Raw genomic sequence first — 18,092 nt, forward strand, 5'->3', positions numbered from 1 at the left:
AAGAACAAAATAATAATGTCTTGCTGATGTTTAAATAAACAGAATTAAAATTCTATACAAAAATAAAATATGGAAAGGATAAATATTGTAATGTATTCTATGTTTATATCCTTACTGAGGAAGAAGTCAAGGATGCAGGCTGCAATTTTTAAGTAACCAGTTAAGTGTTAGCAAAATAATTTCAAGCTCTTAGTTAAATAGAGGAGGAAATTAAATAATTATACATATTTGATAAACCAAGAAGGAGGTAAGAAAAGAGAGACATAAAATAAAACGGGTAGGTCACATAGAAAAAAAAAATAGCTATCAAGCATTGGATTAAATGCACTACAAACTAACATCATCCCACTGGATTAAAATAACAAAATCACATATACTGGTTACTAGTGACATGTTTTAAATTTAAAGATGCAGAATAATTAAAAGTAAAAAAAGAGATGTCTTACCATCCTAACCAACCCACCCCATCCAATAAAACAAAACCACTAACCAAAAGAAAGCTTATGACAAACAAAATTAATGACAGACAAAATAGAATTTAGGGCAAGAAACACTTGAGCAAGAGGCACTACTCTTTGGAAGGACATTTCTTAGTGATAAGCTACCAGGAGATATAATACCAGGAAATAATATATTCATTCCACCAGGCAGATATAATAATTCTTAATCTGTACAAATATGTTTTAAATATATAAAGAAAAAGTTTATAGTAATAAAGAATAGACAAATACACAGCCATAGACATAGATATTAACTAAACTATCTCAGTAGTTTAGAACAGCAGAGGGAAAAAAAATAGTAAATACATAAAAGGTCTGAACACAATTAACAAATATGACTTAATTGGCACACAACAATTTTGGAATACCTTCCTGTGGGTGTACATGAATTATGTATGAAAGTAGACCATAGGCTAAATATAATGCAAGTCTCAACTAATTTTTAAATTATATTTTATTGCTTTTACAATTACAGTTATCCCAATTTTTCCCCCTTTACCCTCCTCCACCCAGCCCTCCCCAACTCCTTCCAACAATCTCCACTCCTTTCTTCATATCCATGGGTCATGCATATAAATTCTTTGGCTCCTCCCTTTCCTATACTGTACTTAACATCCCCATGATTATTCGGTAACTACAAATTTGTACCTCTTAATCCCTTTATCTTTTCGTCCATTCCCCCAAACACCTTCTCATCTGGCAACCATCCAAATGTTTTTCATATCTAAGATTCTGTATCAGTTCTGCTTATTTGCTTAGTTTGTTTTTAGTTTCAATTGTCGATAGATATGTATCTATTGCCATTTTATTGTTCATAGTTTTAATCTTTTTCCTAAATAAGTCCCTTTAAGATTTCATTTAATAATGGGTTGATGATTATGAACTCCTTTAGCTTTTTCTTGACTGGGAAGCTCTTTATTTGCCCTTCAATTCTAAATTATATCTTTTCTGGGTACAGTAACCTTGGTAGTAGGTCCTTGCTTTTCATCATTTCAAGTACTTCTTGCTAATCTATTCTAGCCTGCAAAGTTTTTTTGCAGTGAGTGATCTTTGAGTGAGAAATCAGCTGACAGTCTAATTGGAACACTCTTGTAACTGACTAACTGCTTTTCTCTTGCTGCTTTCATGTTTCTCTCTTTATCATTAACTTTTGGCATTTTAATTATGATATGATGGGCCTCTTTGCATCCATATTATTTGGGACTCTCTGTGCTTCCTGGACTTGCATATCTATTTCCTTCACCAAAATTAGGGAAGTTTTCTTTCATTAGTTTTTCAAGTAGATTTCCAATATCTTGCTCTTTTGTCTCCTTCTGGCCCCACTATGATGTGAATATTGGTACCCTTGAAGTTGCCACAGAGGCTCCTTACACTATGTCACTCTTTTGGGTTCTTTTTTCTTCTTGTTGTTCTGATTGGTTGTTTTTTGCTTCCTTATGTTCCAAATAATTTATGTGATTCTTGGCTTCATCCACTCTACTATTGATTCCTTGTAAATTGTTATTTATTTAAATTAATGTATCCTTCATTGACTAGATTTTTTTTTATGCTGTTTAGGTACCCACTAAGTCCCTTGAGCATCCTTATAACCAGTGTTTTCAACTCAGTATATGATAGATTGCTTATTTCCATTTTGTTTAGTTTCTTTCTGGAATTTGCTTCTATTCTTTCATTTGGCTCAGGTGTCTTTGTCTCCTCATTTTGGCAGCCTCCCAGTGTTTGTTTCTATCTATTAAGTAGAGCTGCTATGACTTCCTGTCTGGGTAGTGTGGCCTAATGTAGTAAGTGTCCTGTAGAGTCCAGTGGCACAGCCTACCCTATCACCCAAGCTGGGTACTCAAGGTGCGCCCTCCGTGTGGGCTGAATTACACCCTCCTCTTGAAGTTGAGCTTTAATTGTTTTTGGCAGGTCAATGGGAGGGATTTACCCAGGCCACTTAGCTGCAACGACAGGCTGTGACCACTGGTCACCAATCTGTTCCTTCCATGGCTTGTGGAGGTTGTAGGATGGTGGTGCTCCAATATGGTCTGTAGCTGTCCTCTGGGGTTTCCTGGGTACTGCCGGTTAAAGTTATCCCCCACTTGTGTTTGCCTGGGGCCACTTAGCATAAGCTATAAAGTGATTTGCAGATGGCTGCTATTTGTGCTGGGCTTGGAGGTGCCCAAACAAGGCCAGAGTGTGACACAAGGCCATCTGCTCCTAGTACCAGGCCTGGGAACACTTAGAAAAAGCTGTGGGGCCTGTGTTTCCTGTGGCCAGCTGTAGGTTGTTTGAAAGGATTTAGGAAGATCTGAAGCATGAGTCAAGACAAGCCTTTCATATGGAAAAAACCACTAACAGTTTGGGTGGGCCTGTAAGTTGGGTGGGACAGAGCCTCTGGGAATCAGCAGGGTGGGGCAAACCATGTGAGCTAGGTTGATGAAGTCTCAGACACGTGCTATCACTCTATGGCTATGTTGGGGGGAGGGCTCAGAAAATGAACAGTGGCCTCTGCCAGCAGTTCTGTCTGGGATAAAGCTGTCCCCCAGCTTGCGTCCTGATGCCAGACACTTTAGTTCCTCCCCATATGCCACTGGTGCCCTTCAAGTTGCTGCCTGGTGCTGGAGCCCAGAGGGAGTTAGTCTGAGTAAATCTGTGTGCGGGATCTTTAAGAAGAAACACCTGGGACTCCAGAAGTTTCTTCCACCAACCCAATCCCCTCTGGTTTTTACAACTCCTCCTGGCACTGGAACCTTAGACTGGGGGCTCTGGTGTGGGGCTAGGACCCCTCACTCCCAAGATATTCTTCCCAAATTTTTATTCAACACTCATGGATATGGGACCAGCCCTTTCCACATCTCTGTGTCTCCAGGTCTCCACCCCTCCTACCAGTCTGAATGAATGTGGTCTCTTCTTTAATTCTATATTGTCAGTCTTCCATTCAGCTTCATTTTCTGATGCTTCTGAGTGATGGATGTACTAAAGTTTAGTTGTAATTTTGATATGGCTTTGCAAGGAGGATAGCCATGATTACCTAAGCCTCCATCTTGACCTGAAGTCCCTTCAATTAATTTTTGAAGATTAAATTATTCAGAGTATGCTTAATGACACAGTGGAATTGGACTAGAAACCAATTAAAAATTATAAGTTGGACAAAGAAAGACAAATACCATATGATTTCACTTATGTCTGGAATTTAAAGAACAAAGTAAATGAACAAATAAAACAAATAGAATTATAGAAACAGAGAACAAATTGATGGTTTCCAGATGGGAGCGGGGTTGGGAGGCTAGGTAAAAAAAGGTGAAGGGATTAAGAAGTACAAAGTGGTAGTTACAAAAAAGTCATGGTGAGTAAAGTGGAGCATAGAGATATAGTCAATAATATTGACATCACTATCACACAGACACTAGACTTATCGGGGGAAGCACTCTGTAAATTATATAAATGTCTGACCACTATACTGTACACCTCTAACTAATATAAAATGAGGTTGAATATCAACTATAATTAAAAATAAAAATTCAAAAATATATTAAATGAAAAAAAGCAAATGAATAGGTAGGCAAACCAACAGTCTGGAAAAACTAATCTCAAAGCACAGGTCTAACAAAAGATTTGTATCCAGAATATATAAAATATACCTAGAACTTAATGAAAAAAAAGACAATCTGTTTTTAAGACAACCCATTATTTTAAAGAAGGAGTATAAGAAATAAAAATTAAATGCAATGAAGGATCCTTGATAGAATAAGGCAACAGAAAAGGAACATTACTAGAGAAACTAGTGTATTTGAATAACATCTAGTTTAGTTAACAGTGTTGTGTCAATGTTAATTTCCCAATTTTGCTAATAGTACTATAGCTCTATATGATGTTAATATTAGAAGAAGCTAGATGAGGCATATAAGGCAACTCTGTACTATTTTTGCAACTTTTCTCTAAGCCTAAAATTACTTCAAAATAAAATATTTTATTTTTTTAATTATAACTAGAAAATTGTCATAGTTTGGAAATTAAATATATTAAAGTGAATTCAATTATAACATCATTATAATTCACAATTCATAAAGCTTTCTTTAGTGGGTGAAGGAGGATGGAGTTATAGAATGATTGAGGAATTACTAGAAACTTGGAAACTTGGAGTCCCTTGTAACCACCCCATAACTAGTAAGCCAGAAGTCTCTATAGGAGTATTGGTTCAATATTTAATACATATATATTGAGACTCTTTCATGGGTAAGGCAATGTCCTAGCTGCTGAAAAGATAAAGCCTTTATTATTAGTAGGTTAATTTCAAACACAAGATAATTTGATAGTTTCTGGTCTGTGAGAAAAATAAATAAAACAAAACTGGGTATTAGGAAAGAGTAACTATGGAAAGAAAGGGATATTACTTCAGATAACTTTGCCCATGAAGGCCTTTTGAAGTACTAATGTGTCCTCAGTACCAAAACAATCCTGCCATAGCACCTAAGTAAATGACATCCTACATGGCAGGATCAACAGTGTGCAAACTCTCAGCATGTCTAGGGATTGTGTGTTCAGAACATTATATGAGACTTAAAGGATTAGGTAAGAGAGAGTACGTCATCTTGTGGGCTACAATACACTGCATCCACTAGAGATATTTATTGGTTTAAGCCATCCAAGAAGTTTTTATTTATTAATATTCATGTCCACTAGAGATATTAAGGCAGGAAAAAAGTTTACATTTTAAATGATCACTCAAATGTTTGGAGTTTCCGTAATGAAGTGTTAGGCCAGTTAGGAACCTATGCCCTATTCCATGGCATGCAGTGTGGTGAATTTCTGCATGGCAGCCCCAGGTGGAGCATCTCAACATGCATGGTATGAAGAAAAATCGTTGATGACATTTCATCTATGAAAAAGCCAATATTTTTGGTGGCTATAAGTACTAAATTTTCCATGTACTTTTATTTGAGAGTTTCTTCCAATTTGACCTGTAAAATATGTTTAATATTAACAAATTAAGTACATATATAATGTAAAAATATTGACATATTTCTTCTCCTACATGATTATTGGGAAGCTATAAATACATAGCCATTTCAGAAAGAGAGATAAACTACATAATCAAGTAACCAAAGGCAAGAAAGATATTTTTAAGTAGGAGCTATAACTGTATGTTATTGGCAATTGTCAACTGCAGCAGATGAATCTCAGAATTGCAATGAAAGCTTGTTTGTTTCTTAAATATTTTTAAGAGAATTAACTTAAACAATCCAACAACAGAAGTACCAGCACATACAAAGACAGAGAAAGCGTTTGTTAAGCAGCATAGCAAAGTCTGATATTCATTTAGAAGGCAATATCACTCTATGGAAAATTTTACGCTACAGAAAATTAATTCAATTTATCCTTTTATTAAATAAGTTTTTAATGACTCACTAGATGTTTTAGTTTTCATAGAATTAAGGTGCTACTCATAAATAATTAAAAACCAAAAACAAACAAAAGAAATTGTATTTTTTATAAGACCAAAGTGAAATAAATCTCAACTAGATTCTTCATTCCTTTAAAACTTATTTACCACTGATACGGGAAAATCAAAGTCTCTTCTTTTAAGAAATATTTTTCACATAAAAAAGCAGTCTAACAAATGTATAATTAGGTACTTTATAGAGAAACCTAGGTAAACTTTTAACAAATATATGTTAGGGTAATTAATTTAAAAATTTTTAAAGAGTTAACATTTTAAACTTAATTACCACATAAAAAATAAACAAATTTTTCTTCATTATTTGAGTCATCTGATCATTCAGTCAGAAACATATTGTTTTTTTAAAAGGCCAGTTTTGAAGAAACTATCTTTTTAAATAGATATAGTATTGTATGCTGCTTAAACTAGGAAAGTATCTAGTCAGAGAATGGTGGATATACTATACTTTAATTCCTACCTGGGTAAAGAAGGGTTCATAAATCTCAACTCCTTTATCAGATCCCTGTAGTAACACCTCCTGGCCACGTCTCCAGCTGTACCGAACAGGTGGATTGGAATTGGCAACACACCTGAGGAATACTGTTCTCTCGTAGTAAAACTGTTCTTTAGCTTCACCTATACTTTGATGAACAGTTACTACAGGATCATCCAAATCTAGAAAAAAATAAAAACAACAAAGTGACAATGTTATGAGTTACATTGCTTTTGAAGCATGTGCATTTAAAAACTAACCATAGATGCATACTCTTAATGATTTTATTGCCTATCACAATATTCATTTTATATTGTTTACTGAACTTATTTACAGAGAAATTTCCAATGATAGAAGGTAAAGGCAAGTAATTTCTCCAGATCTCTAGTTGTTGATATAGTACAAATGACCTTGCATATTTACAACACTTTGCCAACCGCCACATCAAACAGAGCTCCAAGTGAGATATCAGAATTCAAAATTCTCAAAATCAAGAGATTCATTAAAACAACAAACCACAGTGACAGAGAAATAAATATCAAGAGGCTCAGTTGATTTTTTCACTTAACATACTTCTTCCAATTATTTATAACTGGTGTATTAAAATAATCAAATAATTATGTTTATAAGTTATTATATTTATAGCAAGAAAATGTGACCATATACTGACTTAAATTTTTCCTTCATTTCAGGTTTTATATCCCAGACCACATTTGCTAATTTGAAATCTGCTAACAGAAGGTACTATTAAAAGACAAATACCATATGATCTCACCTATAAGTGGAACCTAACCAACAATACAAAGATGCAAGGAAAATAAGACCAGCAACACTGAAAGGAAAAGAAATCAAGAGAGACAAGAGGGAAGGAGGGAGGGGGGGGCGGGGAAAAGGAAGGGAAGGGGAAAGTCAAGGAACATATAGCAAGGACTCATGGACAAAACCAAAGGGGAAGAGCTGAGGGAGGGAGGGAGGGAGGGGGCAAGGGAAAGTGGTGGGGGTAGGCAGAGACAAATGTATTTGAAAAAATAAATTAAAATAAAATTTTAAAAAAAGGGAGGGGTAAATCTCATATTGCGTTATTATAATAAAATTTTTAAAACTTAAAAAAAGGCATTAATGTTTCTATTTCTGAATATTGGAACTAAGTGTTTGAATAAGGGATGTATACTACAGAGCTTAGCAAACATTTTCTGGAAAAACCAATGCGTAAGTATCTTGGCTTTGGTGGGTCCCACAGTCTTTGCTCAACTATTCAACTTTATCATTGTAGTGTGAAAGCAGCCAAAGACAATATAGTCGAAGTGAATGAAAGATGAATGTTGCTGAGTTCCAATGAAACTTTATTTACAAATGCAAGTGTCGCAGCCAGATTTGGCCCATGGGCTATTGTCTGTCATAGATTGCCAACTCCTGATATACCATGGCCCAGGTTCTTTTCTTAAGAGAAAAAGAAATTAAGAAGTGTACTTGCTTTAAAACAACAATTTTATTGCATATTTAAAAGTTGCAAAGAAAGTAAATCTTAAAAGTTCTCATCACAAGAGCAATAAAATTGTAACAGTGTATGGTGATGGATGATCATTTACTGGGATGATCATTTCACAGTACATACCAATAGTGAATTATTATGTTATACATCTGAAATTAATATGTTATATATCATCACTTATATCTCAATAAAAAAATGGGGAAAATAAAACAAGAGCTCCTGGTTCCATGTGCTAATAAACTTCATCTATACTTGTTAAGAGTGATGCAAAAATTTTTGCTCTAATTACATATTTAATTTCATTGAGCTTTGCTCCTTAAGCTTTACAACTTTAAAAGGTAATTTAACCTTTGTGGTCTTAAATTTCTTTACCAATTAAATGGAAATAATCATGATACATATTCACAGAGTTTTGGAGATGTAATGAGACAGCCCATAAAGACTTGGCTCATGGTAAGTGCTCAATAAAAGTGAGTTATTATTATTGTTAAATAGGATTTCATTTACACTCCCATTAATTCTTTGTTGTTTTTATACCTTTATCTCAGCAATTCATAATGCACTTACATTTTAAATAGGTAAATGTCACTTTCCCATTTTCTCAGGCTATCAAATGTTTCTACATGACCAGCATTTTTATGTGGAATCTGAAAAGAAGCTATCATATTTATAAAAACATATGAATAGTGGTGTGTGGGCATATGCTACCCTGAATATTTAAAAGACATCCTTCCCTAGAAAAGATTCTTTTTGATATATTAAAATAATTGAAAACCAGTAAAACTAGTAAAGTAATAGCTACCCTAAGGAATCAAAATAAAAAGCAGAATCCTAAATTTCCCCAGTTTAAAAAAAAAGTTTTCAAATGTGAATTGCTAGACAGTTCTACCTTGTATAAATTTAAAGAACAACTGCTGCTTTTCAGTAATTTTTAGGACCTTTCTGTTTAAATTTACTCTATTAGCTGTACAGTGATACATGCTGTTTGGTTTAAATAAATTGGAGTACTTAGGGATGCTAGCATTATCATGAAAAGTGTACAGGTATTTAAACGATATCAAATCCTACAGAAGACTGATTACCTGAATTCAGCCTTAGTGACTTGAAAACTAATGTAAACAATTTATGTTGTGATTAATTATAGACAGTTTTCCTTGAACAATTGCTGTCGGTCATAATCTCATTTTTATAAAATGAGCTGTATTATGTTGAAAGAAAATTCTGAAGCCAGAAAGTTTAGAAACAAAACAGTTGGATGGTAAACAGTATAACAATGTCGGTGCTCTCCTTGGGTTTTACATAGTTAATAACATTTTAATTGCCTGCATTTATTTATTGATGCATCTCTAGATCTTTCCTTACTGGTGGCAGTGACAAAAAGTTAAGTTACAAATACACAAAACCTGAACAATTGTTTAAATGTGCTCTTGCCTGATTTGGGTAATTTTTGGATCACTGGCCATCAGAGAATCTAATCCTGTGACAACAGATCTTAATGACCGTTGCATTGGCAGGATCATTTATTGGATTCACCAATGTTCAAGAATTCCTACTTTACAAAAATCCTAAGTCCTTTTTTTAAAGGACTTTTTTAAATAAATATGCCAAAAACAAGGTATTGTTTATTTTTATTATTTTTATTTGTATCCTTACCTCAGGACATGTTCATTGATTTTAGAGAGAGGGGAAGGGAGGAAGAGAGAGAGGAAGGGTGTGGGAGAGAGAGAAACATCAGGGTGAGAGAGAAATATTGATTGGTTGTCTCTTGTATGAACCCATAACCTAGCATGTACCCTAACCAGGAATCAAACCTGTGACTTTTCAGTTTACAGGAGGATGCTCCAATCAACTGAGCCACACAAGCCAGGGCAAAAAACAAGGCATCTTTTAGGTAAGTCAAATAATGGCATGGCTAAAATATATACTTTAAGTGCGATTTATATACATATATATGTGATATACAGTTTAAACAGCATATACAAATATATCACTTAAAATATATTTAACATATACCCTCTATATAACTGAATGCACACTGAATATGTGAATTTGCCTTCAGTCAAGTTTTTTGGAAAAAAGCCTCTAAGCCAGTACTATCTGTGCAGAAACTGTACAGGTATACTTCAGAGATACAGTGCGTTCAGTTCTAGGACACCACAATAAAGCAAGTATCATAATAAGGGGAATTATACTATTTTTTTTGTCAGGGCATCTAAAAGTTACATTTACACTACACTGTAGTCCAACAGTTTTGAACCTTTTTCACCTCATGGCACACATAAACTAATTAATAAAATTCTACAGCATACCAAAAAATATATTTTTTTGCCAATGTGACAAAAAATAAGTATAATGTTGATTCATTTACATTGGATGGCTATTGTTGTGTTGGCTGTTGTCATTTTTTTATTTGACAGTCAAAGGGAAAAGAGATCAGTACCCCTGACTATATAGTCAAGTATTGCATGTTTTCAAAATTCTTATGGTACCAGTTGAAAATTGCTGCAATAGTCTATTACATGAGTAATAACGTTATGTCTAAAAAAATTTTAAACTTAATTAAAAGTACTTTATTGTTTAAAAATGTTAACCATCATGTGAGCCTTCAGTGAGTTATATTCTTTTTGCTGGCAAAGGATCTTACCTCAATGTTGATAGCTTCTGAGTGATCAGGGTGGTAGTGCTGAAGACTAGGATAGCTGTAGTAGTTTCTTAAAGTAAGACAATGAAGTTTGCCTCATTAGTTGACTTTCTTTCATGAATGATTTCTCTGCAGCATGCAATGCTGTTTAATATCATTTTACTGACAGGAGAACTTTTCAAAATTGGAGTCAGTCCTCTTAAACTCTGCCACCAATTTATTAACTAAATTTAAGCAATATTCTATATTTTTATTATAATTTCAACAATCTTTACAGCATCTTAAATTGGAGTACATTCCATCTCAAGAAATGACTTTTTTTGCTCATCCATAATAAACAATTCCTCATCCATTCAAGTTTTATTATGAAACTGCAATTTAGTCACATCTTCAGACTTCACTTTTAATTCTAGTTCTCTTGCTATTTCTACTACATCTGCAGTTACTTCCTGCATTGAAATCTTGAACCCCTCGAAGCCCCCATGAGGTTGGAAACAATCTCTTCTAAATGCATGTTAATGTTGATATTTTGACATCTTCCCATGAATCAGAAAATTCCTTAATGTTATCTAGAACAGTGAATCTTTTCCAGAAAGTTTTAATTTTTCTTTTGCACATATCCATCAAGTAATTACTATCTAAGGCAGCTAGAGTCTTACAAAAGGAATATCTTAAATAATATTTGAAAATCAAAATTACTCCTTGATCCATGGGTTACAGAATGGATGCTGTATTAGCAGGCAGGAGAACAACATCAATCTTCTACATCTCCATTAGAACTCTTGGGTGACCTGCTGTATTGTCAATGAGAAGAAACATTTTGAAAAAAATAATTTTTCTGAGCAGTAGGTCTCAACAGTGGGCTAAAAATATTCAGTAAACCATGTTGTAAACAGATGTGCTGTCATCCTGGTTTTGTTATTCCATTTATAGAGCACAGGCAGAGTAGATGTAGCATAATTCTTAAGTGCCCTAGGATTATCAGAGTATTAAAATAGGATTGGCTTCAACTTGAAGTTACCAGCTGCATTAGCCCCTAGGAAGAGAGTCAGCCTGTCCTTCGAAGCTTTCAAACTAGGCATTGACTTTTCCTTTCTAGCTATGAAAGTCCCAGGTGGCATCAATTTCTTATATAAGGCTTTTCTTTTTCTGCATTAAAAAATCTTTTTTTTAGTGTAGCCACCTTTGTTTATTAGCTAGGTTTTCTGGATAACTTGCAACAGCTTCTCCATCAGCACTTGCTGCTTCATCTTATACTTTCAGGTTAAAGAGACAAATTCTTTCCCTGAAACTCATGACCAAACCTCTGCTAGTAGCAGTAAGTCATCTTGAGTTACTACATCTTTTGGTGAAAGTAGCTGGTCAGGTTACTAGACCTTTTTCACTGCAGATTTTGATATCCTTGTCACCATGTCCTTCTCAAGCCATTACTGATGTCTTTATTTAACACCAAAATTGGGCAACAAAATACTAAGAAATGACTCAGTGCATCAACTGGGTATCAAAAATATTTTTCACTGCCTCACTGTGTAAAACAGTCCTAACTCCAGCTGATTATATGGGCCACTCATGCCATGATGACTACCCCTCTTATCTACAGTTTCCTGACACAGAAAGCTTAAAGTAATGAGTTGCAGCCATGGCTTAAAGATTAATGGGACACTTGCTGTGTCGCTTAACATTCCTTTTCTGAGAACTAGGGCTTCTAAACTGGAAGAGCTCATAGAAGCGGGAAGGGAAATAGAGATTCCCCAAGTGGGTCATTGAATGTGATGGTAGTAAGTGGAGTTGTTCCTTGATTATTGAACCTGTGCATTCTATAGGGAACAAAAAGCATCATATAATAATGGTAATTGATTTAGGATGTATATTGTATGTTAGAGGACAGCACACCCTTCTTACTGGATATTATCTATCCAAAGCTCAGCTGGCCTCATACAAAAGACATTATCTTACTCTAATAATCTGGCATATTTAGGTGGTGTAGAATATGATATGATCAAAGAATCCCAGGGCAATGTTTCCACTGTTACATCTTCATGTCTGCAAATTGTGCTCTGGTCCCATGAGTGGTTAGGTAGAATCCTGTGTTAAGAAAGAAACATTCTAAAAAGCTTTTTGATAAGGCTGCTGTTGGCCAAGGTCAGCAGAAACATACACACCAAGAATACATGTCAAATTCAGTCAAAACTACATACTGTCACTCTCAGGGTAATAAAGGTCTAATGTACTCAACTTGCTACCAAGGAAATGGTTGGCATTCATAAAGGACATTGCTTTATCAAGAGATAAGTGTTTGTCTCTGTTGCTGCCTGGCAGAATATTCAGTAGTGGCAGTGAATATACCAATCTTCACGATGATAATCCATGATTAAAGCTTATGATTAGCCTCCATTCTTAGCATTATGACTATTTTTTTTTCATGAGCCTGTTGTGCCAGCTAAGGATGGCCCATGACAGAAGCTGGTTGATATCAGCTATCTGCATTACTCTGTCTACTTCACTGTTTTGTGATTTTTCTGCTGTCGACACTTTTTTGTGCTCATTAATATACAATGCAAATATTATCATACCTCATGCCATTCTCACAGGTCCACCAAAATACTTTAACAGATCTGCTCTTTCCACACAAATTGGTTGACAAGGTATACCACCTGAACCAAAGTTCTACCCACTGGGAAGATTTTCCCTTATTCTTGTCTATCAGGGAAATCCTAGAGTGGGATTCTTGTGAAGTAGCAATCTAATTTTTAACTTGTGTAAATATAGGGAGCTGACCCATCATGAAAGTAGTTTAACCTTTTTTCTCCTCTATCTGCTCATAAGTGACCCTTTATGTAGCCAGATAGGAATGCAGAAAGAAGACTGGTATAATACTGATATATGCCACAAGGGTCCGGGCACTTGCCTGCACAGCTTACTTGAGGTATTTGGCCCTGGCCATGCCTCATCCTGGTTGTACCACTTCCATATAATGGCAGACTACTGATGAGTCTATCATATTTTATGAGTGGGTGTTATAGAAATAACAAAATCAAATTTCTGATTGGCAGTTCAGGCCAGATTGTCATTAGATGTTGCATATTCAGACACTCTATATTTTCCAGTGCCCAGTAGCATACTAGAAGCTATTTTATGAATGGTGTATAATTCTTGACTGCAGGAGGCATAGCTTTACTCAAAATCCTAAACAGTTACCTTATGATTCTCCTATAGAGATTGCTGTAAACCACACAGCATCTTTTCCAGCACCAATATATCTAATGTCATAGATTCTCCAGGGTTGTGTGACAAGGATCAGGCCACTTACTTACAGTGTAGGCCTGCCACAGAACCCTTTCTTACTTTGAGACAAAGTTGAAGCAGATAGCCTTTCAAATCACCCGATAAATGGGTTGGAATAATATTTCCAAGGGTGGAATATGATCCAGAACCCAAAGATACGTAGCAGGCACTGTGTTTCCTTCTAAAGGATGGGAATTGCGAGATGCAACAACTTGTGCTTTACTTCAGAGGGAATGTCCTGGCAAGCTCCAGACCACTGGATCTCTAAAATTATACTAACATTGTGGGTCACTGAATGTTCATAATCTTATTCCCACCCTCTGGGTTATGCATATCTTGCCAAGACATCCAATGTACTAGCTACTTTTTGTTCATCTTACTTGAGGATCATGACCTCACTGACACAGTAAAATGATATTATATTTAGTAAACTGTGCACATGGCCCATATCCCTTTGGACTATGTTATAAAATTAAGAGAGATTTAATTTAGCTTTAGGGTAAGGCTGCAAATGTATACTATTGTCTGTCCAAAATGAATGCAAATCATTTCTGATCTTCTTTCCTAAAAGGAAAAAGAACACACTAACTAGATCACTGGACACATATCACATATGAAGCCATGTTAATTTACTCCAGAAATAATACCATATCTGGCATAAACTGCAATCAGGACACTACTTGGATGAGTTTTAGATAGTCCACTATGATCCTCCAGGATCTCTGGTTTCAGCAGGAGACAACATAATCAATAAATGGCATATGAGATGGACCACCCCTTGCACATCTTCTAGGATTTTATGAGTGGCATTAACTGCTATTCCGCCTGGGATATTATATTATGTTTTCTATGTCTCAGCTGGAAGTGGGAGCATTTCAGAGGCTTCAAACTGGACTTCTCACTAGGATAGCTCTCATGCCCCAGGGGCAAGGAATCAATGGAGGTTCTGAAAACTAGTAAGTATGTCCATTCCAACGACACAGTTGAAAACTAGGTAAATGACAACAGGGTGGATTTGTGAAGTGGTAAACACAGAATGAGCTAGTTGTGGATCACAATCCCATTTATTACCTGGCACCCATATGCCCAAATCTAACAGCATAAGGGCACAATGATTTAGTAGAATCTTAGGCATCAAGGTCAGTTTGGATGCTGTGTACAAAAATCTTCAAAATTTTTTAGAAGTTCACTTTTCGTAGTATATGGTTATTCAAGTAAGTGGATATAGGTTCTTTGGAGAAAGACTTGGGAAAATCATTACCATTTTTACTTACTATGGTATGGTGTTGCAGGGCTCTTTCTGGTGACTCAGTTTCCTCTTCAGTCAAAGAGTTCAAAGTCTGAAAATTACCTCAAGTTCAGAAATTGGGCGAGGAGTCATGAGTTTTTATTAGGTAACTTTATTCAGCCAATTGTCCATCTGATTTCTTTAATTGTGTAGATTGGGTAACATCCCTGTTGATCGTCCATTTATTTTGCTCGAAGAGATGCTATGTTTTATTAACTATCTGCATAGCTCTTTATGAGTCCAGAGCTCTGGATAGATTTCAAATTGTTCATTTAGGTAATTGTGCCCACATTGCTTATGACAGCTAAGCACTACAACCTAGCCTCTATTATTTTGAGATCATGGCATCCCCATTTCTATCAGGAAGCCCAATTCTGTAATAGCTTCTCTTCTTCTCTTGTCATCAACATTTGCCTGCAGAGAACAGCCACCTCTTAGCTTCTAAGTGATGCTTGTATCTCAGTCATCTGCACATTCTTTAGGGGTGTTTTTGCAGTGCCCTCCAAGCTTTTACACAGGATATATTGAGCTGATGATTTTTCTGTACTCTACCTGTATATTCACACATCTGAGTCTTTTAATCCTTTATTTTTCTACTATATGCATGTCAGTTCTGGCATTTATAGTTCTTTTAGTGAGAACTACTCTTTTCTCAAGTTTCTGAGAGATATCCTACTAGTAAGCACTATCTCCTGCTATTATTGCCAATATGTTAAATCTTATATCATGGGACAATGCTGCCATGTCAATACACATTTATTCTTCATCTCCATTTGATCATCTTCTCCCTACCTAGTCTTATTTAATTTTATTCTTCATCCCACTTGATCCAGCAGCCTCAGGATCCATCTCCATGCATATTCCCCTGACTCCTGCCAGTAAATACAGGCTAGCTTGTGCAGCTTATTTGAAGCATAGTCCCTCTCTTTTAGATGCAGCATTTCCAATGGCTAAATAATGTCTTCCATTGACCTTATATATTGGTCTGAGAGCTCGGAATGGAGGTTAGGGTATATGTATTAACATAAAAGGGAGAAGTTTCTGCATCATCCTTAAGTGAGATGGACGTGATAGCCTCTAACTGGGAGAAAATTGGCCAACTTTTTTAAGCCTAGAAGATTTAGGAAGATCTACATTTTTAAGGTTCCTAAAATCATAAACCGAGAGGTACTCTACCACCCAAGTCAGAGTTCCACTTATTCCAACCATGGTTCAGAGGCTGGTTTGAGGATATCAGCTTCTCCGATGCCCTGCTACATCTTAAACAAGTTCTAAGCCTCATCATCAGCCTTTGTGACTTCTGGGTATAGAAGATAAATGTCTCTTTATATTCTGCTAAAGAAGCTTTCTTATTCTCACACCATAACCTTCAACTCAGGATTAACCACATTCAGCCTTTCATTCTTTTTTTCCACTGCATGGATAGGACCCAGCAGGAACTGATTTCATTGTCCCTATAATTATTACTTTCCCTTGAATTCCTCAAAAGTCTGAGGTATTAGATTCACGATGCATTACTTTCCACTGGTGCCCATCTTTGTTCACCACCAGTGAAAGTTTTAATGCTTTTACTATCACATTCAAGGGATATCAATGGTCCACCCATCACCAGCAATGGGTTTTCATTGCCTGTCAGTTAGTGGGCTAAACTCTATCTACCTCTGTCTCTATCACTAAAGCATTCTATTTTAGAGTGTGCTTCCTCTATATAGAGTGTACTATATAAAATGATTCCTTAAAAATATGATTCTTTGATGAAAATAATGCATGTAGGGAATTTATTGGGGAGTGCACTCAGAACCAATTTTTATGGTGGCATTAAAAAAAAAAGTAGTTTTAAGCAGTGAAAGGAGTTAAATTGTGATGCATCACTACAAAGTCTCCAGATGATTCCGTAAGAGCTATAGAGTTGAGAGTGTCTTTCAGACTGTCCTACCTAGTTGCTCTACAGAGAACACTAATCAATTACTGGATTAGGGCTTCCCTGGTGAGGAGATTTGACCTTGGGTTAGATGGCTCTTTCCAGCTAATGACAACTTTTATGAAAGGGATCTTCCAACACTCCCAAGATTTAGAGAGAGTACCTGCAATACAGTTTTATCCAAGGACTTTGAGGTTAGCATTTCTAATTTTCTACAGTCTTTATTTATAGTTCAGGGAGCATGAGATCCCTCTCTATATTCATTCAATAGTAAATTTTCATATAAAATCACTTTGATAATATTACGAAACCATATTAGACTATTTTCTATTATTGCTGATATTTTACCTGCACTTATTTCTTTTAATTTTATAGGCTAAGTAGTAAAATTCAAATATCTAGAGATAATATAAATCAAAAAATGCAAAATATTCTTCAAAGTAAAGAGCATATGATTTCTATTATTTAACAGAGGTCAAAATTCTTCACATTCATAAAGTAATATAAATCATTTACTCTATTATTTGATATTGAGTAGTTGTTTTCAATATATTTAATAACATAACTAATATAGTATTTTATACAGTATACCCCATGTACATGATATCCATATCTTCATCATGTGTGTAGCCCTAGAACCCAATATAATAAACACAAGTACTCAATAATGATCTAATAAACTAATGTAAAGAGTAATTTGTTACTATTTCATAACAAATATAATCAATGTTAATTTTCAGCAAGGTTACTACTCATACATATGAGTATGATAACCTAAAAAAATTACTTTTTCCCTTATAAATACAATAACTACCCTTTTGTAACTGAAATAATATTCTGGTAGCTTTTTGTTTGATTAATAATGCCAGGAAATTAAAGTCTTTTAAGAAAATAAAAAGGAATGATAATATAAGCTACCTTTCTTGTACATTAGATACACCTGTTCAAGATAAGGTTTACTAAATCATGAGAGCATTTTCTTAGCTTACTCTACACTTAGACTGGAGAACTCCAGTGACATGCAAGCGTTAACCCAGCATGCACTGGAAC

The 18,092-nt window shown here is 35.2% G+C and overlaps 1 protein-coding gene across 1 annotated transcript in view; it reads right to left on the minus strand.

Moving 5' to 3' along the window:
* The window catches only part of MDGA2 (MAM domain containing glycosylphosphatidylinositol anchor 2), an 873,596-nt gene that overhangs the window by 322,527 nt on the left and 532,977 nt on the right, over positions 1–18,092 (minus strand). Inside the window, exon 4 of the mRNA XM_054592473.1 lies at positions 6,401–6,597. Within this exon, the coding sequence (XP_054448448.1) occupies positions 6,401–6,597 (197 nt within the window). The remainder of the gene's footprint in view (positions 1–6,400; positions 6,598–18,092) is intronic.

Source organism: Pteronotus mesoamericanus, unplaced genomic scaffold (genome assembly GCF_021234165.1).
Source record: "Pteronotus mesoamericanus isolate MK-2021 breed Mesoamerican mustached bat unplaced genomic scaffold, CSHL_Meso_final contig_100, whole genome shotgun sequence".
Classification (NCBI taxonomy): domain Eukaryota; kingdom Metazoa; phylum Chordata; class Mammalia; order Chiroptera; family Mormoopidae; genus Pteronotus; species Pteronotus mesoamericanus.